The 25892-nt window shown below is 27.5% G+C and overlaps 2 protein-coding genes across 7 annotated transcripts; one reads left to right on the top strand and one right to left on the bottom strand.

Moving 5' to 3' along the window:
- Window positions 1–658: 658 nt before the first annotated feature.
- Window positions 659–13315, top strand: LOC145190265 (band 4.1-like protein 5). Of its 2 annotated transcripts, none has more exons than XM_090090222.1 (19): window positions 659–862; window positions 1335–1439; window positions 2435–2477; window positions 2673–2751; window positions 3197–3241; window positions 4043–4095; window positions 5122–5195; window positions 5402–5448; window positions 5624–5711; window positions 7084–7172; window positions 7396–7459; window positions 7614–7705; window positions 7827–7967; window positions 8100–8137; window positions 8901–9030; window positions 9166–9383; window positions 9480–9792; window positions 9873–9927; window positions 12594–13315. In XM_090090222.1, the coding sequence occupies exons 1-19, from the start codon at window positions 716–718 to the stop codon at window positions 12666–12668; spliced, it is 1896 nt and encodes a 631-aa protein (XP_089946348.1). In that variant the 5' UTR covers window positions 659–715; the 3' UTR covers window positions 12669–13315. The 2 variants fall into 2 exon arrangements, with proteins under 2 accessions (XP_089946348.1, XP_089946349.1); XM_090090223.1 differs by having other exon boundaries at window positions 690–862; window positions 3197–3256.
- A 4371-nt stretch (window positions 13316–17686) lies between these two features.
- On the bottom strand, window positions 17687–24917 carry LOC145190515 (all trans-polyprenyl-diphosphate synthase PDSS1-like). Of its 5 annotated transcripts, none has more exons than XM_090090709.1 (11): window positions 23288–23524; window positions 22899–22960; window positions 21832–22016; window positions 21356–21431; window positions 21110–21240; window positions 20521–20774; window positions 19874–19983; window positions 19700–19780; window positions 18429–18542; window positions 18133–18216; window positions 17687–18022 (listed from the first exon to the last, which is right to left on the bottom strand). In XM_090090709.1, the coding sequence occupies exons 3-11, from the start codon at window positions 21969–21971 to the stop codon at window positions 17882–17884; spliced, it is 1131 nt and encodes a 376-aa protein (XP_089946835.1). In that variant the 5' UTR covers window positions 21972–22016; window positions 22899–22960; window positions 23288–23524; the 3' UTR covers window positions 17687–17881. The 5 variants fall into 5 exon arrangements, with proteins under 5 accessions (XP_089946835.1, XP_089946836.1, XP_089946838.1 ...); XM_090090710.1 differs by having other exon boundaries at window positions 22890–22960; window positions 23288–23460; XM_090090712.1 differs by lacking the exons at window positions 22899–22960; window positions 23288–23524 and adding an exon at window positions 24897–24917.
- Between the last annotated feature and the right edge of the window lie 975 nt (window positions 24918–25892).

The following is a 25892-nucleotide window of genomic DNA, read 5'->3' as shown; positions in this document are numbered from 1 at the left end:
GATACTTTAAAGAGTCATAATTGTAATTATATTTTATGTCCTGTTAGAAAGTTAACTACTATTGTTTGAATCTTAAATATAACAATAAAAGGTTTGTGGAAGAAAAACAAGCTAAAATTTTTTTGTAGTTTTGTATTCATACTGCATATTGGTTTTTGAAATCCATGCATTTTTTGTTTGTCAAACTGCTGTATCTTGTTTGTTAAGCTATTTATAATATTAGTTAAAAAATTATTCATCATCTAAAATTAAGCCTTCTAATTCTGTTTTTTAAATTATGTTTGTCCGTTATTATAATACTTTAAAAGTATGATTATAGTAATAAGATTATTGCTAAAGAATTCTGTGTGGAATCTTTTATTATCTTAAATCAATATTTGTTCAGTCAGTAAAGAAAAAATATTCTTGTTATCAAAACAGTTTTGAATTAGTTGGTTATTGAAATTTGTTTATATTCTTTGATAAATATTAAAAAAGACATTTGAAATATATATTTGAAATATTATTATTATTATTATTATTAATTATTATTATTAATTATTATTATTATTATTATTATTATTATTATTATTATTATTATTATTATTATTATTATTATTATTATTATTATATATGTATAAGGCAATTTATGTTTTTTGTTTCAACATTGGAATCATTTTTAAGAGCAATTTCTTTTGTTACAATTTACAATTTAGGTATTTAATTATTAGTAATCATGGTGTTTGAAAGTTTAAGAAAAAGCTTAAGAAATACTTTTAAACGAAAGTCAAGCAGGGCAGGAGCAGACACAGTTGATGGAAGAAAATTACTTGCTTGTAAAATTGTGCTTTTAGATGGAAATGATGTATCTATTAATTTACAAGTAAATTTTTATATTTATATAGGTTTATACTTTCTTAACCATTGGAGAATTAATGAAATAGGAAAGTTTGATAAGCTTTTTAATTGAGCCAGAAAGATTGAATTGAATAATACTTTTGTAATGCTTATAGTATTATATATATATATATATATATATATATATATATATATATATATATATATATATATATATATATATATATATATATATTATGTTAATTCTAAATTTTTCTATATTAGAAATAACTTACTCAATATGGTTTCATATTTGCTAAGAATAAATTTGTTTAAAAAGATTGATGTTATCATTCATCAGCAGATGATTTATTGAAGTTTCAATGTATTTAGGAATAAAGAAATAATTTATAAGTATAAAATTAGTAAATTAATTACATATCAAATGTTAGACATTTGCTTCTTTCAGAAAGTATTCAATTTGTAAGTTATTTTTTTAAAATTACTTTTATATTTAGAAAGATGCTCTGGGAGATGAATTGCTGCGCAGAGTATATTTACATCTAGATTTAGTTGAAAAAGATTACTTTGGATTGCAATTTATGGATACTAAGCAAGTGCCAGTATGCTGTTTTAACACTTTTACAAATATTATTAAAGGAGAAAAAGCCTTGTGGTATTCTGCAGCAATAAAACAGTTTTATTGCTGCTAAATGCCACAAGAGGTACACATGTTTTGAATACTTTACTTTTTACTTACTAAGATTAAATGATTATTTACTTGAAATTTAAAACATAATTTTATAATGATTTCATCTTCAAGCAAATTGATATTTAATCTGGCGAAATGGTGTTAGTAATCCATGCTTGAGAATTTAATATTTTATATTGTGTTTATTGATTATTGGAAAAAAAGCAACCTGTTTCTTTTGTATTTTGATTCTACAAAATTGTTGCAAACTTTTATTATTTTAAAATTACTTTCATTACTGAAAGTTATTTACTACTACTTCTCCGAAGACCAATCAATTCTCTGACCTAGAGTCATCTTTCATACCAATTATCTCCTATTTTGTTGTTTCATTTTCTACTTTTTGAGCCATTTATTTTTATCTTCTCAAAATCTCAAAAATTTTTAACTTATACAATAAAACAATAAAGTTATTTCACTTAAACAATGAAATTATTTCAATAACAGATAACAATGAATTCAATTTAAAACTCTGAAATATATTTCCTTATATGCATGTTTTTAAATTAACAAGTTCGAAATCACATATCAGCTGTAGAGCAATTTTTTTCTTGTTATGAAAAAAAAAGAGGAAAAGTCACCTCTTTATCATTTATAGTTACTTATGTGTTTATTTCAGGTGTTTTTTCATAAACTAACTTTAATCACTACCCAAGCTAAATACAAATACCGAAGTAAAATAATTGATATTATACTGTTCTTGAAATTACAAGAACCACTAATGGCCATACAAACTTTTGTAGTCATGAAATATCTGATGTAATGACTAAATCTTTATATAAATTGTGTAAAAAAAATCCTAAAAAAAAAAAAAATTGATACAAATGTGTTCTCTCTCCTTACTTAAATGAAATTTTTTTTTTAAAGCACTGGGTGAATCCTGTGAAGAAAGTGAAAAGACAAGTTCAAAGTATGTTTTGTAATTCTCCTTATAAAATTTTCTTGATTAAATAATCACTTTTTGCTGAGGTTCACTTAAAGAGTTACTCTTTACTTTATATAATTAGGTTAAGTTATTGTAGTAAGATGCTTATATATGGTATGCATAAAAAATATAGTGTCTTTACTATATACATTTTTTTTCATGAAATACTTTTTCTTTCAGTTGGACCACCCTATACACTTCACTTCAGAGTTAAGTTTTATGCCTTGGAGCCTCACAAGCTAAATGAAGAATTGACCAGGTTATTTACAGAATAAAAATAAGTTAATTCACCTGTACAGGCCTTTGAATAAGTGTCAACATATCACTAAGGCTGGTAGAGACCAACTCTAGATGTCATAATAATCTTCTGCTACCTGTTAAAAGACTGCACAACATCTAAACTGAATATATTTTTTTAAAATCTGATTGTCTATGAAGATTTACTTCCATGAATTCCATAAACTTATTGTTTTAAGTATAATAATTCAAGTTAGTACCATGTGGAATTTTTCTTGACAACTTGTCAAGAAAAAATGAAGTTCCATTTATTAGAAATGAAGCAAAGATTATTTTAACACACTGAAACTAATTTTTTTAAAGCCCTATTGCCTTACATTTTTGTTAATTTTCTTGAAGATCTTATATGAAAGAAGATCTTATATTTTACATTTTAGTAATTTTCTTTTGTAATCTTTTGTATTTAGATATCACTTCTTTTTACAAATAAAGCAAGACGTACGTCAAGGAAAGTAAGACAAACATTAGTGAGCTTTTTGTCTACTTGGCAACTTTAAAGTTTTTTTTTTGTTCCTAATATCTCTACTATTTCATCTTTGTCAGTTTTGTGTCAAGTCTTCTAAAGTTATTATGTTTGTCCAATCATTCTATAATTGGGTGAAATTTATTACAAAGTCTACCAGAAGTTATAGCCAAGTTATACTGTTTTTTAAAAAGCTATTTTATCTTCTAGTTAATTTTTGTCAAAGCTAGTTAAATATAATTGGGTGTTAGCCAGGATTTTTCTTCTGCAGTGCATTTAAATGTCATTGGTAATTCCTCCTCTCCAAACCTTAGTGTAATTGGTAATTCCCATCTTCTTTCCTCACCTAACACAACAATGATTGATTACTTAAAGTTTAAGAGAAAAACAGATGGCAATTTTTAGAGTTGATAATTTTGTATAACCTTGTTTTACACCCATATAAGTTACATCCACATTAGTTATATCCAGGTTACATCCATGTTAGTCAGAGTAATAATAAAAGTAAAAAGTAATAAAGTTAATGCTGTATCAGATTAGATGCATTAAATAATTGATTTACAATATTACTAAAGTAATCACCTTTTTGAAAAAATTTCATCATAGAACTTGTAACAATTAATTTTTAAAACTAAAACTTAACAAATGGGTGGATTGTTAATGCTAAAGTAATTTTAGTGAATTTTCAAACTTAAATGTAACTTTGGTTGGCTTCTTTTTTAGTTGTAGCATTCTCTTTGTAAAGTTATTAATTGTGGCAAATCACTTTTGACAATAATTAACATTCCAGGTTGAAGCCTACGCTTAAGCAAGCAGTTGAATTGGGAGCATTAGCTGTGCAATGTTAGTACAAATATATTTTGTTAGTACAAATATATATTGTAAAGACTATAATGTTATAAGTTTTTCTTTCTTAAGCTGGTATTTATTGTTGAAATTCAACCAAATAAGTAAACATTTCTCAATGTTTTCTTTTTATATATACTAAATTATGAATTATATCATTTTATAATATTTAAAGCAGTTTTAACTAAAACTATTTGCTATTGTTATCATTATTATTACTGTTACAATGTTGTGTGGATGTTGACAAATCTGAAATTCCATAAATCTCCTTGAGTCTTTTATGCATTTATGTAAAATTTTGCCAAGATTAATTTTTTTAAGTTTATTGCTTCCTTTTTGAAAGTTTTTAAACTACATTTCAATCAAATGATGCTTATTAGAAGCTAAAGACCAAGTTTTATTGAAATAAGAGATAGATGAAGCCACATCTTATAAAGCCTTATTTGTTTGATCTTTCCAGAACAAAATACTATTGTCACCACAGCAAAATTGATTTAGGAACATCAACCAATGATGTTTTATAGTGCAACTAATTACCTGGTGATAAGAAGTTGAAAATATATTCAGAAATGTTTATAACTATAGAATAGAGACTTTGGTAAAGAAATCCACTAAAGAATGCATTAGTTAGAAATTTAAGCAAGCTATATTTATTTCAAACGTGTTTAATACATAAAGTTTGACAGGAACACATTTGCATACCAGTTGACAGATTTTTTGGAAAACAGTGGTTGCAGAATGTGTTACAGGTATTGCTAAAGTATGAAGTTTGAAGAATCTCTTTCTAAAATAGGAGTTTTAACAAATTTGATTTTTTATTACTAATTTTGAATGGTTGCCCTGTGGATTCAGCAACTATCATCAAAACTATGCCAAACCTTTGGCTTTATGATTTAAATGTACTCATTGGATTTTCAGTGTAAATTGAATTAGTTAATTGAATTTACTTAAATATCAATAAAATCATATTGCCAAAATTTAATTGTTTACCAAATTTTAAAAATGTTGCAACTTAAATTTCAGCTGAAGTTGGTGATTATGATAGTTCTATTCATTGTGGAAATTATGTTTCAGAATTTCGTCTAGTTCCTGACCAAGTTTGTATTTTCTTATTCAATGTTTTTTTGAAATTTTAAACAGGTCTAATTCTCACATTATCCTTGAAAGAATTTCAATGAGAACTAAATCTGTTTAAAAAATGTTTGTATAGTTTATCAAATTTTTAAATTTTGATTTCATATTTTAAATAATGTGTAGTTTACCAAATTAACATTAAATAATTAAGTAAAACCTTTTCTTATAGAGCAATGAATTAGAAAAAGCTATAGAGAAAAAACATAAGCTGTTATGGTATTTGTTTTGATGTTTATTTGAAAAGAGTGTTTCTTTGGCCTTTATTAAACTTTAAAATGATACCTTGAAACTAACTCAGTATTTTAAATTCTAAATATGTATAAGTGCATAATATTTATGTTTTAAAATCTTGGATTTTGTTGATAATTTTACTTTTGGATCAAAATTTTAGTGGAATGAATCCATCTCAATGTGAGATTAATTACTTGACAATTGCAAACAATCTAGAATACTATGGAATGGATAAGCATGTTGTAAAGGTATGGTAAGCAAGTTGTTGAGATATAAAATATAAACAGCAAAGTTTTATGGATAGTATATAAAAGCTGTTATGTTGAGTCAAAATAGCTCATCATTTTTTTGCGGGTAAAACTGGTGCATCATAATTTTCCCACTTTATATTTGTTTGAAATTTGTTTCCAAAAGCAACTTTTATTGTTAGTATTATTGTTAGAGTTACTATCATCACTTATGTTCTATTTTTATGCCTGGTTTGAAAATTGATATGCAGGTATCAATTTCCAAACCAGGTATACAAACTTTTCATTAATTCAAAGAGTATTAGTAGCCTTACAGTGGTATTTAGTTTTTATGTACAACATATTTGTGATATGGGTAAAACTAACTTTTTACTTGATTTTCTTTGACACAAAGACATTGTAATGTGTTTTGTTTGCACCTTATTCTTTAACTAAGATATACTGTCTGTACATTCAGAATTGGCTGGTGACTTTCTATGGTCACCAGAGTTGACTAAATTTAACTTGACAAACCCTGCAGCCACACAATGTTTTTCAACACAGATTAATATTAATATTTCTGTTTGTTTGTGAAAATGACAAAATTATAGGTCCAAAACAACAGATAAAGGTCAGTAAAGAGTGAATACCAGTATGGACATTTCAAAATGATAAAAGGTTTCAGGAATTAAGAAGAAAAGAAAAAAGTAACAACTAAACAGACATTTCTTTCATATTTAAAGAGACTTAATAATAAAGACTGCAAGAATGTTAAAAAAATTATCAATATTTAGGTCATTTTTGTTAATCTCAATTAACAGCCATCAGTTTAATTACAATGCGTAATAAGTTTGTAATTGTTTAAAGTTTTTAATTTCAACTGAAAACACTTACCTTGCTTAAAAATAAATTTTTGGTTTTTGTAAATATAGAAATTGTTTCTGAAAAAACTTTAAGCTATATATTTAATTGAGATTTAAAGATAACATTTGTAATGTCAAGTTTAACTTTAAATATGCGCCAGTTTTACCCTCCTTGTGTGCCAGTTTTAGTTGATTTAGCAGCTAAAATTGGTGCTCTAAATTTGCAATAATTGTTCAAAATGGGTGGTTTTTAGTAGTAGTTTGAAACATTAATAGGATTTTGATTGAAAATGCAAAAAACTACCCAAAATATTTAAACTGAGTTTCATATTTTTAAGTTGTTTGTGAGACAAAACTTTCTAAAAATGTGCCATTTTAATCCACATTGACAGTATTTTAAGATTTGCTCAGTTAAAAAATTGATTACAAAACAATAGGTAATTATAGAAATATTTTCATGAAAACAGGTTTAATGAGTTTTGTATTTTGATGTTAATGTTTGTAATTATTTTTATAAACTCTTTTTTTAGGGTGAAGACAATAAAGAATACACTATTGGTTTGACACCTAATGGAGTATATATATTTAGAAATGAAGAAAAACTGAGTTATTACTTATGGTAATTGTCTATTTATTTGTTTTGTAGTTAATTATTTGTGTATATATAACTTTTAAATCAATGTTTTTATTCATTCAAGTAAGGCTTCCATTGGGCATTTAAATCCACTACCCTATTGAAATCAGAATTGTTGAAAATCATAGTTATGTCTAAAATGATGCTGTTAGTGTTGCGCTTTGTTTGTACTTTTGTTATCAAAATAATTATATGCATTTATTTTAAGGCAAAGTATTACAAATATTACCTTTAAACAGTGTCGTTTTTTCCTTTGTGCTCACACAGCTGAGGTAAGAACTTTAACAATAAAATTTATTGATAATTAAATATAAATTTGCTACAAAAAAAAAAGAGGAGAATTTGAAACTAAAGTTTATTGGATTTGTTGGTTTGTTACATAAGTTATACTACTTTTAAATTTTCTTAAATCTTTTGTTTATCTAGTCAGAATCTGAAGAACATCGCTATGAACTTCCCTCTCCTCAGGCCAGTAAGCATCTGTGGAAATGTGCAATTGAGTATCATACATTTTATAGGTTGGTTTTCTATAAGTTTTGTTCGAATTGATTATTTTAAAAACTAGTGATAAATTTACTTTCTTTGAAGCTGTTTAAGCATTACTTCCAGCCTTAAAGCTTATTGTTTAAATATTTCCAGGCTAACTGCACCTACTTCAGTTCCTGATAAAGCAACTGGGCTTCTAAATTTTGGCTCACGATTTCGTTACAGTGGGCGAACCCTGGCACAAGCAACAAAAGATGATAGTGCTAATGCCAGAAAGTCAATGTTATTTAAAAGGTTTTCTTTTCTTTTCAGCTTTATGATTTATTTTTGTTTTGTCTTTCAGATTTATGTTTGTTACAAAGTATAATACTAATGAATTTATATGAATAAATTTTATATTTAAAAGCTACTCATTTTAATTTTCAGAACAAGAAGTGAGAGATTTGCACAGCGTTCAACAATAGGTAGTTTATTTGTATTTTAACTTAAACTTTTAGATATGATTACATGATAGCATTTTGTAAAAGTTCTTGTCAATTTTTTACTTTAAACATTTAAAATTTCTGCAATATTCAGAGAAAGAGACTTTTTCTAGTGAAATAATTTAGGAGTTCTTTAAAAGAGTTGAGAGTTTCTTTAAAAGAGTTGAGAGTTTCTTTAAAAGAGTTGAGTTTCTTTTCTTAGAGATCACAAAGCTTCTAAATAACTGATGCATAGAGAAATCAACGTGTTAACTGTAAAGCTAAAAATTATTAGATGAGTGTTTAATAACACCTGGTCTTAACATAATTTAGTATTTTAATTCTGAGAATTGTTTCTATTGTTATCTGTTTTGTTTAAACTAGTTAAATTTCTAAAAAACAGAAATAGAAATTATACCATAAAATGTTTTTATCTTTATCAAGTAACTAGTAAGAGTTGATAGCTATGAATAAAACTATGAATTAATTCAAAAAGCTGGTATTTTTATGGTTTACAAAAATGGTCTAGGTGTTAAAGGTATCATAGTTAAATAATGGTTTTTAATTATATGATATAAGAAAACTGGGTCTTACTTGTATATTTTGTTTGCTATTTGTTTTAGCTCCAAAAACTTTACCAAAAACTTATTAAGTTACTTTCATAAAAGTAAAGATTGATAGATATGAATCAAAGGTGTAATCTTTTTCCTTTGATTTGTCTATCATCTTCACTAGACATGTCTTTATTGTTCATATTTTATGTAAGGTTATATTCGTGTTGGTTCAAGCGTTTGGGCTCGTGCCATCAATGGAGATTATTACAAAGGTGTTGTGACTGCACTTTCTGATAAAGTACATGTAAAGTTTGAAAATGGCGATACCATATCTCATGAAAGGTGACTCAAAATTTGAGTTAAATTTAATAATTGTTCAAAAGTATTGGAGTATACTAATATTCCAATACTTTTGTTTGTTTTGTTTGGTTGTTGTTTGTTTTGTTTGGTTATTTCTTGAATTTTTTTTTCTTTTAGAACTGATGAAGCGAGTCTTGTTTATGATATGAACCCTAATCCGAACGAAATCAAAATCGGGACTCGTGTGATAGCACATTGGTCCGGACTTTCTGCATTCCTTGCCGGTAATGTTACAAAGATTGAGGGTAATAAATATCATGTTTTGTATGACGATGGAGATAGAGGAGTAAATAGACTTGAGCAGATGAGAATTCTTAAACCACCTTTATTTTTTGGTAAGAAAATATTTTTCTGAATTTACAAGACAGAATAATTCCATTAACCCTGAAATGGAAATTGAACGATGATTTTTCGTTGTTTTCTTTTTATAGGTCCTGGGTCCGGGCGCTCGAATTTGCAAAAGAAGTTCTCCATGAAAACAACATCTTTGATTGGTAGCACTTATGAGTCACCTTCAGAGCCGGATAGTAAACAAATTTCTGTCAATGCTGAAATCAATAAAAACAGAGTCAGCTCTAATGATAATGATGATGAGGCTTTTTTACCAAACGAAAAGAACTCTTCAACCCAGCAAAAACTTCAGTCTAAAAACAAGTCTTTACCAACAACGGCGCAAGAAAAAAAAAATGTATCTAAGACGAAGACAGAAAACGGTTTGCAAAAAGGAACAGCGGTGGTTGCTAGGTGACACATTTTTTGTACTAATTAAATAAAAATTTATCAATTAAAATGTTTCGTTTTTTCATTTCTTTTTTTCTTTATAGAAATGATTCACAAAACAGCGCCACAAGGTCTCAAAGTAGCTCCGTAAAATCTCGTGTAAGACTTTTTGTTTCTTTTCTTTCTTATTTTCATCATCTTTAACTAACGAAAAAATGTTTTAATCGTTTGTTAAAAAAAAAAAAATTAAAATAAGTTTATCGTTTAAGTAGGGAGCAAAAACCCGACCAGAATACCCGTAGCCTTTGTGTCGGATGTTACCCGATATAAACTACCCGAAGTATAACCCGCACAAGCACTCGAAAATCGGGTAGTAAAATTACCCGATCATCGCACCAAAATTTTCGCGCGATCGGGTATTTTCGTTAATCTTTTTTTTTATTGCATTTTTTTTTTAATTTAAATTTATTTCAATTCTTTTAATATCACTTTTATTTCAATTTAATACTTCCATCTACTACAGGTAAGTATAAATTTTTAATTAATTAAAAATTAATACTTATTTGGAGTAGGTGGAACTTATATTCCACGTTAGTGTTAAATCCACTGCATGCAAGTATTAATTCCACTTACATGGAGTATTATATATATATATATATATATATATATATATATATATATATATATATATATATATATATATATATATATATATATATATATATATATATATATATGTATGTATGTATGTATGTATGTATGTATGTATGTATATATATATATGTATGTATACATATACATATATACATATATATATACACACACACAGTGGTGGAAAAGTTAATAAATACACTATCTAAATATTTATAAAAATAGATTTTATTCATGGCAATTGATGTTAACTGATATTAATTATGTTTTTATAAACCTTATTGTTAAAAATCATATTTTTAAAAAAATTATGAGTTTTTTTTTTCAATTTTTTTGTTATTAACAATTTTGTTTAAAGTAGGCAGAAATTTACTGGAAAAAAAATAAATACAGAAATGGTTTATTTGATCGTATATTTGAGAAAATCAAGAAAATTCAATGTTTATAAAACAAATGTTTAACAAAAATAATTAAAAACAATTAAGAACAAAAACAAACTTTTTTTTTCTGAGAAAGGTTTATCAATCACTTAATGTATAATATTTACAAAAATTGCCTAATATTTTGTTGCATGTCCTTTATTTTTTTTAACTTCGATTAGTCTTTTGGGCATGCTGTTGACCAATTTATGGCATGTTGATAGTGGAATAGCGTACCATGATATTTTCACAGCCTCCCACAGATCCCTTTTGTTCCGAGGCTTTTGTTTTGCAACCTCATCCTTTACAATTTTCCATAAATTTTCTATTGGATTTAAATCTGGCAATTGTGCTGGCCAGTCCAATTGTCTTATACCATTATCTTGGAACCATCTCTTTGTGATAGAAGCTGTATGTTTTGGATCGTTATCTTGCTGAAATATCCAGAGCAGCGGCATGTTATCCTAAGCATAAGGAAGCATTATTTCTTCAAGTATATTAGTATAAATATCAGCTGTCATAGTGTCTGTTGCTAAATAGATAGGGCCAATACCAGATGACAAGAAACATCCCTATACCATAACGCCTCCACCACCAAACTTTAGTGTTTTTTTAGTATAATGTGGGTCAAACTCTTTGTTTGGTGGTCTGCGGACAAACTGCTTACTATCTGATCCAAAGATGTTAAATTTAGATTCATCTGTCCCAAAAACTGTGCCCCATTTCTTATTTGTTCATGCAGAATATTATGACATAACTTTTTTCTGGCTTTTATATGTCCTTTTTTCAATAAAGATACACTTCTAAGTGATCTTGAAAACAAATTAGCTTCAACTAAACGTCCTCTAACTGTTCATGCTGTTACATTTAACTTTAAATTTTTTTTAATGGTGTTGCTGGAGATAAATGGATCTTTTTTAGCTTCACGAATACTTAATTTATCTTATCTGTAATTTGTTATTATTATAGTAATGTAAATTATTATTATTCAGTAGCGTAGGAAGGTCACATCAGTTTGAGGGGGAGTGACTAAAACAGCCAAGGTTGGAGATTTGAAGGGGAAGGGTGAGGAAAGTGACCCTCCTCTTAAATAAATATGGGGGAAGAGGCTATTACCCCCTCCAAATCCTCTTTCTACGAAGTATTAATAAAAACCGGAGTCAAACATATATTTGAAAAGTAATAACAGTTGAAAATTAAGGAAAACAAAAAGATTAATCATTACCGTATTTATTATTTTTTCCAGTAAATTTCCGGCTACTTTAAACAAAATTGTTAGTAACATAAGAAAAATATTAAAAGTATTCATAATTTTTTTAAAAGTATGATTTTTAACAATAAAGTCTCTCTCTCCTTCAGGGAAAACATTCAAACTTCAATTTTTTTTGTCATTGGTAATTCAATGTAATAAATGAATTGAGTTGATTTGTTTCGGGTATTTATTCTTCGGGTATTTCTACGGGTATCAAGTATCGGGTTTTAAAAACAGTCGGGTAATACCCGGTTTTTAAAAAAAAGCGGGTATTATAACTGTTGGTTAATTACTCGATTATTTAAATTTGGATACTACTGAAATAATTACTCGGATCCGAGCTCGGTCTCCGGTCCCTACGTGTAAGGTTATGATATTTGATATGATATTTTTGTGTTATTTTTTCTCGAATGAAAGAATTGTTTTATTTTTATGTTAAAAGTCATACTTCTCATCTTTCTTTCGTTCTGAAAGATAACTCGGATGCAAATAAACTTTTTTAGGAAACAGTCATACAACCGGCGAATCCTCGATTGCCTCAGAACAAAACCACTCACTATCAAAGAACTGATTTATAAAGCGATATTCTCAATTAAATGAGCTATTTAAATGGGGTCTGCATTAGTAATTAATTCTTTAATTAATAGGATTATAAAGACCAAGATCCAATTAAATATATTTTTCTTTGTAAATAAGACCGTCGATTGTATAAATGTTTTACTCGACAACACGGTATTTACACGGTAACACGTTTCCGAAATGTTCGAGGTCGACTTTTTGCGTCATTAAGATTTTAATAATATCCTTCAAAAGCTCATATCTATTAACTTGTTTTAAGATTTTTTTTATATATTTTTATAATACTTATATTTCTGTACAACTGATCTCGTCTATTTATTACAACTTTTAATTGTTTTTAAAATGGAATATTTAAGTTAAATTATATAACAATTATTTTTAGCTTTCAAAATGGGTTTTTTTTTTTTTTTTAATACTTTTTAAGTATATTGTAATATTTTTTAAATGGTCTTAATTATTTTAAAGATGAAAATTTGGTTCTTATTTTGTTTCTGATGGATTTTTTTCAACGGTTTTAACACCTTTGGTATTTATCAGTTTTTATGCATGGTTTTATAAAAATTATCAGTCTGGCATTTATAAGTAATTGTAATCAGTGTGGGAAAATTATGGTCTTTGAAATGAATTTTATTTTTTCGGATAAAAATTTGAGGTGTGTATACTTTCCGACCTAAAATATTTTTAAATGGACAGGTATGTAATTTTTTAAAAAATTAGCAAGTCAAACTAAGTTTCGAGAAAAACATAACGAAAGAAATTTCCCTCAAAGTCAACATCTGAACACTTAAGTCAACATTTTGATAAATATTTCCGAAACGTACTATGGGTTGACACTAGAGAAGGGAAATAATTGAGGTTTTTCTAAAACCAGTTTTTTGGATAAAATGCAGTTTTCAATTTTTTTAAAAAACCGGTTTTAGAGTATTTTTTTTTATCATATCGATTCCAGGGGAAAAACAGTAGCAAAAACCAAATATCTATAGCAACTATGTCATACTCTTAAATAAAAGTGTTTTCCTGAGTTTTTAGCTTCTTGAAAATGAACTTCAGAATGCCATCAAATGAGAGCAAGTTCAAATCTCGATTACAAGATACAGAAAATTTATTTTAGAATTATGAAACCACTAAAAACAAAGTATGAACAGCAGACATAAATTAAACAAGAAATAAACATTTGGGGAAAAAAACTTAGTTATTTTAACTAGACATCTAGTTAGTTAAAATAACTAAAAAAATTTTTTTAAATGTTTATTTTATACATACGAAATTTTTCATTCATAAATTAGGACTTTCTTAAAGCAAAGGACATTGTTAGGTCACACCACGGTACTTTAAAAAGGGATAAAAAGAGAAACGTTTTACTGGAGCTGCTCTTTAACTTTAAGAAGATTTTGTTTTTGAACAACTATTGCAATTATCAACAATTAAAATTTTTTGATTTGTTTTTGAACAAAGCCGATTATTTTTTTTAGTTTAACATTACACAATTAACTGTTATTAAAATGTTGTTAACATCGTGTTAATAACATAAGGATTCAGCTATTGGATTGATATTCTCAAGTAAAATCGTCAGCTTAGAATTATTTTGTTCTATCTCTCATTCTAAACGTTGAAAGAAAGTTTTAGATTTTTTTCTATAAGTAAAGATTACTTAAAATTTTACAATTACTTTTTTAAAAAGTAACTTATTTTTAAAATAATTTATGTTTAAAGAAACTATTTAGGAAAAAAAAAATTTAAAAATAAAATGTATTTTAAAAGTGATCATTACTTAGTAAAATTAAAAATTCATTTTCTCCCAACGTTTAAAATGGGAGATAGAACAGAATAATTCTAACCTGACGAAATGTCTTTTTGTAGCTTTTTTGCAACGGCAAATTTAAATCTTTTTTAACTCATTAAAAACTCTGTTCTACCAAAGTTTCGCATTCAATTTATACTTAAGAAAATGCCTCAAATATGATCATAAAAATCCTTTCAAGCTATATTTATAAGATTTCAAGGAAACTACGTCAGTTTCCACTTTCCATAATTACAGTTTGTTAAATGACTTAAAAGCTTGATAAACTTGTGAAAATTGATAAATTCGATCGAAATCTTTGAATGAAAATTAAACTTGACAAACTTGAACTCAAATTGTTTGAAAAATTTTACTGTTTGACAAACTTGTATAAATTTTTTTGAAGTGTCTTCGTAGAGCGCAATGCGCTCTACATAGCCATAAGCTGCTCAGAGCGCAATATTGTAAACGCATGCGTAATTATTTTATTATAACAGTGTGATTTATATTTCACAATAAAGCTGGTTAGATAGGCGGTTAGGGTTAGGGTAAGGGTTAGAGAAAGGGATAGGGATAGGGATGGGGATAGGGTTAACATCAACAAGATTTTTAAAAAAAAAAAAAAAATTTAGCGCTTGCGTACAAAGTATTGCGCTCCGAGTAGCATATGGCTGCATAGAGTGCATTGCGCTTCAAGTAGCAACGGCCAAATTTTTTAACTCGAAAAACTCGAACTCGCCAAATTGTTTCACCTGGGTCTGAAATGGACAGGTAATTACAGTATTGTGAAAAAGTTAGGAAACCACTAAAAAAAAAATATTTTTTTCAAATAAATTTAATTTTTTTTCTAAAGATAAAAAAATAGTCTCTTTTTTTTTCAAACATATTAAATAGAACATGAGAAAAAAGAAGATTTTTTTTTTTTGAAAGTTAATTAATAGAATCTGTAAAAATAAGGATTAAATATTATGTGTTAATTTTTTTTTAATATTTTTTTGTGTGAAAAAGTTAAGAACCACAAAGATTTTTTTGTGCTAAATGCGGCAGAAACATCTTTTTTAATTTATTTTTACGTTTTTTGTTTGAATATTCTATCAATGACCTGAGTCCTTTCCAAAAATTCAATAAAAATATTTAATTTCAAACAAAAAAAATTCTTTTCTTTAGAAAAAATGAGCAGAAAAGCTATTACCTATGAAGATCGTGTAAAAGTGGTGCATTTTCACCAGGAAGGTAATTTCGCTCGTGATATTGGAAAAATAATAAAGCGATTACATAGTTCGGTGCTAACAATCATCAAAAAATTAAAAGAGACTAATTCTTCGTTAATCGCCATCGTTCTGGAAGACCTCGTTTGACGACACCCAATGATGATCACCTTTTAATCAGGTTCGCGAAGAAAAATCGAACCATGCCGTCGCATGAATTAAGAAGGGAATGGAAGCTTTCAAATGGACGTTAAGCATCACTTGCGCGTTGGAATATAGTGCTGCATGACGTATTATGGTTTCGGAATGTTTAAATTATTTGATGGTCGACTCAACTCTATTTATTACGTCGATATTTTTAAAAAACAACTTTTTTACCGTCAATCGATGCACTTGAACAAAGCGTTCCGTTCATTTTTCAAGACAATGCGCCGTGTCACAGGGCTAAAATTGTCTCTGAATGGTTCGAAAGCAAAAATTTTGAGCGACTAACTTGGCCACCAGATAGCCCAGATCTAAATTGCATTGAAAATCTTTGGAGTTGGCTTGATAAAGAGATTGCCAAGAAAGCACCAAGGAGCCTTGAGGAGTTGCGCAATATTTTACCAGCAATACTTGGAAATGTTCCCAAACATATTTTAGAGAATTCAATAGACTCAATGCCAAATCGTATAAATGAGTGCATAAAAATTCATGATAGAATTACGCGGTACAAGGTTAAAACTACCGTTATTTGTTCTATGGTTCTTAACTTTTTCACTATTTTTTTTTAAATAAAAATTACCTATAAAACTTTAAATAAATCTTTTTATTTGTTTAAAAGTTTTTATCATTATTATTATTTTTTATCTTGTTTGTCTATTTTCTAAAATTTATTATCATTATTTTTTTACCAGAAAAATATATTCAGTTAAATAAAAATTTAAAAACAAAAATAAATTGTTTTTTTGGTGGTTCTTAACTTTTTCACAATACTGTAATATGGATTCTATCTTACTAACTACTGATGTGAGTTTAATTCGGGGATAAAATAGTGCATATGTAATTTCACCTCCTTCACAAGCACAATTTTGATCAAGTAAAAGAAAAAGGACCAAAGAAGAGCTTGCATACTCACAAGTAACCATTGATTACAGTTGCAGGCTAAAAAGATAACCCTAAAGTCTTAGATGCAGGCTTCTGTTTAGAAGAGATTTCAATATCTTTTTACATTTATTACAAAATTAGCAGATCGAACGAAAGAGGAAACCTATTTTTGGTTAAATGTTTTCTTTTTAGATATTTAATCAAAACTATTTTTATTGTCTAGTGAGCACTCAACTGAATTTGTTGATATTTTTAATATAATTTGTTGATATTTTTAAAATAATTTACAAATTGATAATTTGTTTCTGTTGCATCATGTGGTCATCGATTTGCTAATCAGAAAGGAAAACTTAACAACCTAAAAAGTATGAAACTTTATTTTGGCTGTCAAGATTGTGACAAGCATACTTCGATCCCTCATGTATGCCGCGCCACCTTCCTTAGAAAAGTGAATAATAATTAATCTTCAATGCCACTCGAAATACCAACGATTTAGTGTGAACCAAATTAAAGAAGACTAATCAAGTAAAGTAAAGTATTGATTAGATAAAAAAGAAAGGGAATTTTCTCAATAACCTGAAGATTTATAGAGATTATGAAATCATGTCATTTATAAAGATTCCCATAATTGTAACCATAATATAAGAAACCCGGTAATAGGCATAACTTAAGCAAAATATGTAAATAAGCAAATTTTTTTAAAAAATACAAAGAAATCAAGAAAAATTAAGTTCAGCTTTTAATCAAATTAATTTCATGTGTTTTCAATCCCCTATACTTTCTACTCTACACAGAGATTTAAAATAAATTTTACTTGCGAAAATATATGTATATACGACGAATTTCTGCAACAAACCCATTGAGATCCATTTATGTATTTTTGAACTTTTATTCTGTAGAACTTTGTGAATTAAAACTGGTAGGAACAGTAAGAGAAAAAATATTTTGATATCTAGCTTTGAAATATATAAAAATTGCATTCCAATTCTGTCTAACAGTTTCGTTCAGAAATAAAATTGGCTTTCAAATAATTCTTTTCAAAATATTCAAATCTTGTTAACTACTCTATAAAACCGTTTGGTTTCATTAAAAATGTAGAAATGCTAGTGAACTAATTCTTTGGTTGCTCAATGTGATTCTACCTCTTTCTCTCAACAACGAGCTTTGCAAGTGCTATAAGTGCTTCTTTCTCGTCAGAGTCTTTCAAACTTTCTATACTTTTACAAGCTTCCGTAATGTATTTGTTGGCCAACATAAAGGTTTCTGAAATACCGTTACTCTATAAAAAAAAGACCGTCGCTTACAAAATGTCATTGAACAAAAAATGATAAGACGCCTAATGTAATTTTAGACTAGACAAAAACCATTTTCAGTAAAATAAAAACCCACCTTGTTGACATATTCTAAAGCTTTTTGAACGTCTTCAACTGTATTCTTGAATCGTCTTCCAATTATAGCATGCAAGTCAGGAAACTAAAACAAATGTAAATACAGGGGGAAAATATATAAAAATGTAACAAAAGAATTGTTTATAAAAACTAATTACATCCTCTTAGATTCTTTGCTAATAAAAGTTATATCCATATAAAAGCATTCGCAGCTTTTTTAAACTTTTTTCATAACTTAAGCATAAAAAGAATTCCTTACATTCTAAGGATTACAAGAATATATAATTAGCACCTAACCTTTTGAGCTGCAAAAAGTACTGGTGCAGTAGCTAAACCTAATGACATGTCTACACCAGCTGGCTTTCCAAGAGTCTCTGATGATGAAATTATGTCTAGAGCATCATCAACCAACTAAAAATTACTAAATACAATTAGGCAAATAATGGATCTACATTCCATTAACTTTTTATTCTTTTCTTACACATCTAACAAATATAGCATTTTTAGGATTATTTCCTTTATTGCATTTAAATTTTTACTTATTAAACGCAGATTAAAAGGACATCAAGAGTTATTAAGATTAAAAGCATAAGAGTGTTTTATACAACTGGAGTTTTTAAAAGCTGTAACTAGGATTAAAAATCAAATTTAAATGTAAAAATTAAAATGAGGAGTGGTACTAAAGGCTAATTGTAATGTTGCTGACAGTTATAGTCTGCAAAATTGTTATTTATTCATCAAAATTAAATATAAAAAAATACTGACAGGCTAACATCAAACAAAATTGTAAGCAGAATAAACCTTCCCAGGTATTAACAACATTTTTCTTATAAAATACATCTTCACTTAACAAAGTAAAATCGTTATATAATTATAAACCAAAACCTTAAATCATTTCATAAAAAAAACTTACAAACCCAAAGAGTCTCATAATTTTAACGCCATATTTCTGGTTTTTTGATAAATTTAATAAAACTTTTGCAGAAAAGAAAATATTACTGTTAGCTAAAACATTTAAACAAAACTTTTAGGAGTCAGTGCTGTAAAGTGCAAACATGATAATATTGTGGGTATACTGGAAGAAAACCTTAACTCAAAAATCCCTGTTTAGAGAAATCAATCATTTAAGTTTTCTTAAAAATACCCGTTTTATAACTTAACGTTAAATGTATTTTAAAATCAGAGAAAAGATGTTTCATTGACTTAGTGTATTTTGCCAGTTAGAGCGTTGTAAACTTTACAATACTGCATCATTAAGTCAAAACTGCTAATTTTCGACTTAACATCTTTTGCCAGTATACCCACGATATGCTTGTTAGAGAAAAAAAAATCAGAATTACAACCATGAATTAGATATGCTCAATAACATTTGAACATTTTGAACATTGTGACCGGAGGATAACATTTAAGCATTTTGAACATTGTGACTGGATGATAACATTTGAGCTTTTTGAACATTGTGACCAGAGGATAACATTTGAGCATTTTGAATATTGCAACCAGAGGATAATTGCAACTATTAACACTAGTAATATATGCTACAGCTATATGAAAATATTGATTCCAACCTGAAAAGCCATTCCTAAATTCTTCCCATACTCAAAAGCCATTTCCTGAGTTAGTAAAGAACAATTAGCAAATAATGCCACCTAAAGAAATTTTGAAAAGGACATTTTAATAGATGATTTAAATCTGCTCACTGATAAAAATTGACTAATCAAGAAAAAAATATATATACACACAGACTTGCAGCTGTTAGCCATAAGTGATGCTGTTTTTCGAAAAGTCTTCATTAAATAATGGTTAAATCTTTCATCTATATCATCCTTTGAAACCAGCTGCATTAACTCACCTAAAATAATTGTAAATCAATAAAAATGAATCTTAGTAAAAAATGAATCTTAGTCTTACAGAAGAGGTTTTCATGTAGAAAAGTTATACTTTGAACTTAGTGCTATTCTCATTCGCAAAAGACTTTCAACATGTGCTAAAAAGTTTTTTTTAAATGAAATATTTCAGTTATTGTGTTCAGAGTGGATAATTTTTAACAGTAAAAACAAATTTTTGCTTGTTTAAATAACTTAAGAAACCTTTGTAAAACATGTTAAATATGTTTAAATATATTGAAAAGTTTTTATCATTTTGGTTACTTAATTTTTTTAAAATTCTATTAAATAAAAAAAAAAAAAAGAAAATATTTTAGATTTATTTTTCTGGTCTGAAAAGAGTTTCTATTATGAAACAGCAAATAAAAAATACTTTAACATTGCATAATCAAAGTTCATTTACTAGTAAGTAAGCATTTAAAAGTGTTTTATTTTTACAAAGGTTTTTAAACAATCTGTCATTAAAAACAAAACAAAAAAAAATCATGAACAAAACATTTCACCTTTAACAAGATCATGTATGATTTCGGAAAAAAACTCAATAACTTTGGTATTTTGCAATTGTGCTAGTAATATTGAAGCTCTTGCTAAAATAAAATCACCAGCTAAGATGGATTGCTTAGCTGTAAAAAGCTGATTTATTGAGGGTTTATTTCTACGAAGTGATGCATTATCAATTACATCATCATGAAGAAGACTGGCTGTGTGGATCATTTCAGCTATCATCGCCATTCTTTTTTGACTTTCATGTAATTTGCTAAGAGAATAAATATATGAACCATGGTTGCCTATCTACGATAAAAAATAAGCATACTTAACAAAGTAATTTAAAAAAATACTTAATTAAACTTCTCAGTCTATTAAGTCAACCCAATATTAATAAAGTGCTATGTAATGATCTAATGTTAATAAAAAGATTGTACATAATTATTGTAATAGCATATACTTAAAAATATTTTTAATCAACATTTGTATTATTGGTAGGACTTTTATCATTTACATCAAAAATAATAATGATTTATATTATTATTGCTTGAAAAAAACATTAAATAAACTTTTTAGAAATTTTACACATATATCAACTCACATTACCTTGTACTTTGTTGATGCACATTTAGTGCTTTTGCCATTAATACAATGAGAATTGGACGAAATAGCTTCCCTTCATTATCAAAATAGTAATAGCAGCAATCTTGAAAACTGTTAGCTTGGGTTTTCAGTTCCTGATTTAACACACATATATACCACATACAAACTTTAGCACACATATATACAACATATGAACTTTAATGTGTGAGATATCAAAATGTGTAATATTGAAGAGTAATGTAAACTCACTTTTTTAATGTCATGGTGTATAGACAAAACCTCTTTTGTAAGCATTATTGGATCTGTCATCATGGCATGTTTTTCGCTAAATAAAAAAAAACAGATTAAATATTAGAAAGTATAATTGCTGCTACATACAAAAATTATACAAAATCTTGATCAGCGTACATTTTTAAAAATACCTTGTGTAAATGTTGAATGAAACAAAAATTCAAAGCTCTAACTTAAGTTTAATTTTTTTTTAATTATTAAAACACTCTTAAACTATTTAGTAAAGATGTTTTTCTTAAATTTTAACAAAGTAACTAGATTCTAATTCTGAAAATAGCTTGACAAAACGCTAATGGTAAGTGTATAGATGCCTGGAAACAACTGGAATAAAATATTTGTAATTAATTTAAACAGATTTATATAAAATTTACAAAAAAATAAAGTAATTAAAAAGGCCTTAACTTATTTTTCTCTTAAAGATAATTAAGACATACATTCCTTCTCCTGATCCATAGAGGCGTATTGCAGTAGCATTGTATAATGATTGATTTATGTTAAGAACTTCATTTGAGTTATTCACCAAAACTTTTCTCTTAAAAAAATGCTTCAGAAATCTGAAGTAACTGATTAACATGGTGAGTAGTACTAGAAAGCACCATCAAACTCTATATTCTAATACCTAAATCAAAAGAAATCTCTGAGATAATTTGACTTACTGGAGTAATAATGTTTTTTATAAGTTCATAAGTCAGATTTATTTGGAAAGTTATTTTATTTGAAATTTGTTTATAAATGTGTAAAATGAATAAAAAAATTTTATCGAAAAAAAAAAAGTTAAAAAACTAATTTTTGACACTTTATTTTGCTAACTTTTTATTCATTTTTATATATTTTTAATTAAATTTTATACAACTTTCCAAAAAACCTGACTTACAAATTTTTAAAAAACATAGGCAGAGGAGAAGGCACATATTTCAATAGCATTTTATTAGCAAATTTCCCATATATAAATAAAATTAAATTTACATTCTAAAAAACTATCATTTTTTGTAAACAAAAACAGTATCTGGTTTTGGAGTGGTGATGTAGCTACATATACCAACTAGTTAAAGACTTACTGGATCAGTCATTGATTGCACAAGTCAGCAACAGCAAAAAATTTTGGTAAAGAAAAATGTAGTGGTTTTAGAGAAAAATTTAAGCTGAACCCAAATTGTCTTAGATTTGCCCTACCAAATCACATTTTTTTACTTTCAAAATACCAGTTTATTTTTTAAAACTGACTCTTTTTCCCTCATGATAACAAACTATTCCACAATTAAAGGTCATCGAATGTCAGTTTTACTTAAACATTCTTAACTTTTTGAAATTTAATTCATATCTAACCAATTTAATAATCAAATATATATAAAAACTACTATTACACTATCTTACATTTTTGTACAACTGAGTGTATAAGTGGGTTATAATTATATTTTTCACATTTTCATCAATAATTGATTAGTTCATATGGATAAAATATTTAAAATATACATTTAATTAAAAGATTTACATAGCCTACTTTGAAGTAGGAGTTGAGATCCATGCACAAATTAGAGTCATTACCAATTTTGATCGTAGCCTCTAGAAAAGAATGGTTAGCTCAAGTTTGATGCATCATAAAGAATAGCATTAATAACGGGTCTAGAGCTTGGAATGCATTATATGGAAAGAAACAGGATTCCATTAGGAAAAGGAAAGCCTAAAACTGAAATTGTGGAGGAATTACTTTTGTGTATGGAAAAACGTGGATAACTTATTTAATATTGTTTCTAAATGCATAATCCTTAAAAGAAAAAAATTATTTTTGAAAAGTGCTAAATTTTATCTCAAAAACTTGATGTGAAAGGCAGAATGGAATGACAGAATTAAATTCAGAATCCAAAAATCAGCTAAAATCCATTTGAATACCTTGCCAGAAAACTGTTTACCAGTGTTACCAATATCTAAGGTTTACTATAACTTCAAATAGCTATAATTAGACTTCACATAACGCAATACTATGATAAGAAGAGAGTTTATTAGTCAACCAAAAGTTAAGTAACTTTTGAGGCAAATTGACGCATGGATGAAATCTTTTTGATAATTAGCATGTATTATATAATTTCTATTTTTCTGCGCAATTGATTGAAATAACACGGTTCAATTGAAATGTGCTCAAACGCGTGGTGTACACCAATACTCGTGCGCGCTCACGCACACTAATAAAAATCATCGCCCTAATGTACCTTCACCTGTTATGCTCCGACTTCCATGAGTATACTGCTAAATTACGTAATATTATTTTTGTTTTGCTATATATTTTTCGAAAAGTTAAAACATTTTAAAATATAAAAGGCTGATTATATGGACGAAATAGCCCAAGCAATGTGGAATGGCCTTTAATTGGCAACATCAGAAAGATTCGAAGTGAAACACATACTTGGGGAAAAAATTCAAAACAGTTCCTTCTCATAAACTTTGTTTAGAAGGTCAAAAGGTTTTTAAAACCTAAAAAAAATTTTTTTTTTAAACTGAATAATAGTCATGATTAATTTTACTTAATTTGTGACTTTAATGCGATTTGTTAATTTCCTCCACCTTTCAGTTAAAATTCTATTCCAAGACAATAAGCTGGATTGAACACCTGGTCCGAAAAAATTTAGCAATCCAAAAAGGGAGCAAGGAATACAGAAGAGAGAAGCTCCCCCCTACTTCAAACGAGCCAATATTTTATAACATTTTCTCCGTTTTGCTGTTCCTCTATAAAGATGGAGGTAGGGAACTTGCAATTCTTTTGATCTCTTGAAACTGCAAGGATTCGAAGAGAGTCCAATCAAAATTATAGTCATTCAATCAATGTTTGATATTAATTTCCGTAGAGTAGGATTGTTGGAAGTAATCATTGTGATAGTCAACTATAAGATCTTATTTCCTGTAAATATGATGGCGCCATGTGTGACTTATGATTGTTCACGACTGGAAAAGGTTTATTGGAATAACGGCGATCCTTTAACTCATTGGAGTTATTGCTATTAATCTCTTATCATCCAACTATAAACAAATCTGAATTAACGAAATCATTTTAGTAACGAGTTTATGGGTGCCTCAAGAACATTCAACTACCAAGGAAATAATTTTAATTACCTGCTTTCTATTATCTTCATTTTTCGTCAAAGTCCAAAGATCCAAATCTAGAAGTGTTTGCTTACTCTTGGTTTTACTTTCTTTCCTAATATCTGCTTTTTTATACATGCAGCCCAAATAATTGGTTTAATCTCGGATGTTTTTAATCATATATGTTAAAATTTACGACATTACAAATAGAAAATGAATAACATTAGAATAAAGTCAGTTTTAAAATGCGCTAAAAGAGAATCTTGCAAGTCAAAAAAAGGCTCTCACAATTTAAAAGTTCCACAAAAGATAACTTTGTTGTCGAAATATAGACCGAGCCAAATGCAGGCAAGTCAACTACAAAAAAAAAATAAAACAATCCGTGCATACGGATTCAATGTGTAAACGAAAATAAGTTAGATACCTTACTGCGAATTCAATTTTAATCACTTTTTGATGCTTCTTTTACTGCGATGCCCGGGGCGATTTACTTCAATCGTCCCCCATCCTCCTTTTAGCGGTCATTTTAATATGTTTGTTGTTATTCAAATTTATCATGTTGTCTTGTCTGGGTTCCTGCTAAACATACAGTATCCAACAGCTAAATAATATCTCTCAAGAGGCCATAGACGAAGCAATTTATATGTATCCCGGCGCTACCTCAATCTCCAATTCTAAAGAATAAATCCTGTGTGCGTCACTGACAAAAGCTGTTTATGGCTTTTTCAAAAACTTTGCTTTGTGAATTGTTTTGTTTTAACAAAGTAAGATCGGTTAAGGCATATACAATTTATTGATTGTTTGCAAACAAATCAAGTACGCTATCATACCGTTATTCTAGTCAGGGCCGGTTTAAGGATTTTTTTTTTGCATATGCGAGATCAAAGTTTGGCGCCCCTTATTATAAAAAAAAGTGTAGCCATTTAAAACTCTAAAAAGTATTTTTTTGGTTTAATATTTTTTTAAGTTTTTTAATAATAAAATGAGTATATTTGTATGCGATTGTTTCTTAAAAATTAAATGAACAATCAAATGTATTTTAGTAGAGTAGGTTATATAAATAAACCAATAGTTTTTCACGACAGTTGTAATAAAAAAATCAAAATACAACGGTATGCGTATCATTAACTTATCATAAAATGTGTTTTCGGTAAATTGCGCATACTTCTTAAAACCCCTAGAATACATTACAAACATTGTATCCTATTAAATGTTTACCATATATTACTTAAAAACTGAATACATAATTGAAAGCGCCGTAAAATTAATTTTTAAACAAAGAAATTAACAAAAAGATATATTAAAAAATATATATATACATCAGGCGTGGATCTAAGGGGTAGCTATTGTGGCAATGGCCACATATTTTAAATTTAACGGCAGCCACTTTAGTTTTGGGTTTTTTCGCTTAAGGAATATC

This window comes from Hydra viridissima, unplaced genomic scaffold (assembly GCF_058129835.1).
Source record: "Hydra viridissima isolate aposymbiotic clone 2 unplaced genomic scaffold, HvirCarnegie_v1 scaffold_6, whole genome shotgun sequence".
Lineage (NCBI taxonomy): Eukaryota > Metazoa > Cnidaria > Hydrozoa > Anthoathecata > Hydridae > Hydra > Hydra viridissima.
The sequence above is the reverse complement of the archived record's forward strand: the minus strand, read 5'-3'. Positions and strand labels throughout refer to the sequence as shown.

Bases quoted from the DNA above. Each gene is read 5' to 3' on its own strand.
- LOC145190265 (XM_090090222.1), top strand. From the start codon at position 716: ATGGTGTTTGAAAGTTTAAGAAAAAGCTTAAGAAATACTTTTAAACGA. The intron at 1,440-2,434 runs GTATGCTGTTTT...TTTTTTTTAAAG, and splicing joins TGGATACTAAGCAAGTGCCA to CACTGGGTGAATCCTGTGAA. The intron at 9,031-9,165 runs GTGACTCAAAAT...TTTTTCTTTTAG, and splicing joins GATACCATATCTCATGAAAG to AACTGATGAAGCGAGTCTTG.
- LOC145190515 (XM_090090712.1), bottom strand. From the start codon at position 21,971: ATGTTAATCAGTTACTTCAGATTTCTGAAGCATTTTTTTAAGAGAAAA. The intron at 21,432-21,831 runs GTATGTCTTAAT...TTTTTTATTTAG, and splicing joins TATGGATCAGGAGAAGGAAT to CGAAAAACATGCCATGATGA. The intron at 19,781-19,873 runs GTGTGTATATAT...AAATTTCTTTAG, and splicing joins TGGCTAACAGCTGCAAGTCT to GTGGCATTATTTGCTAATTG.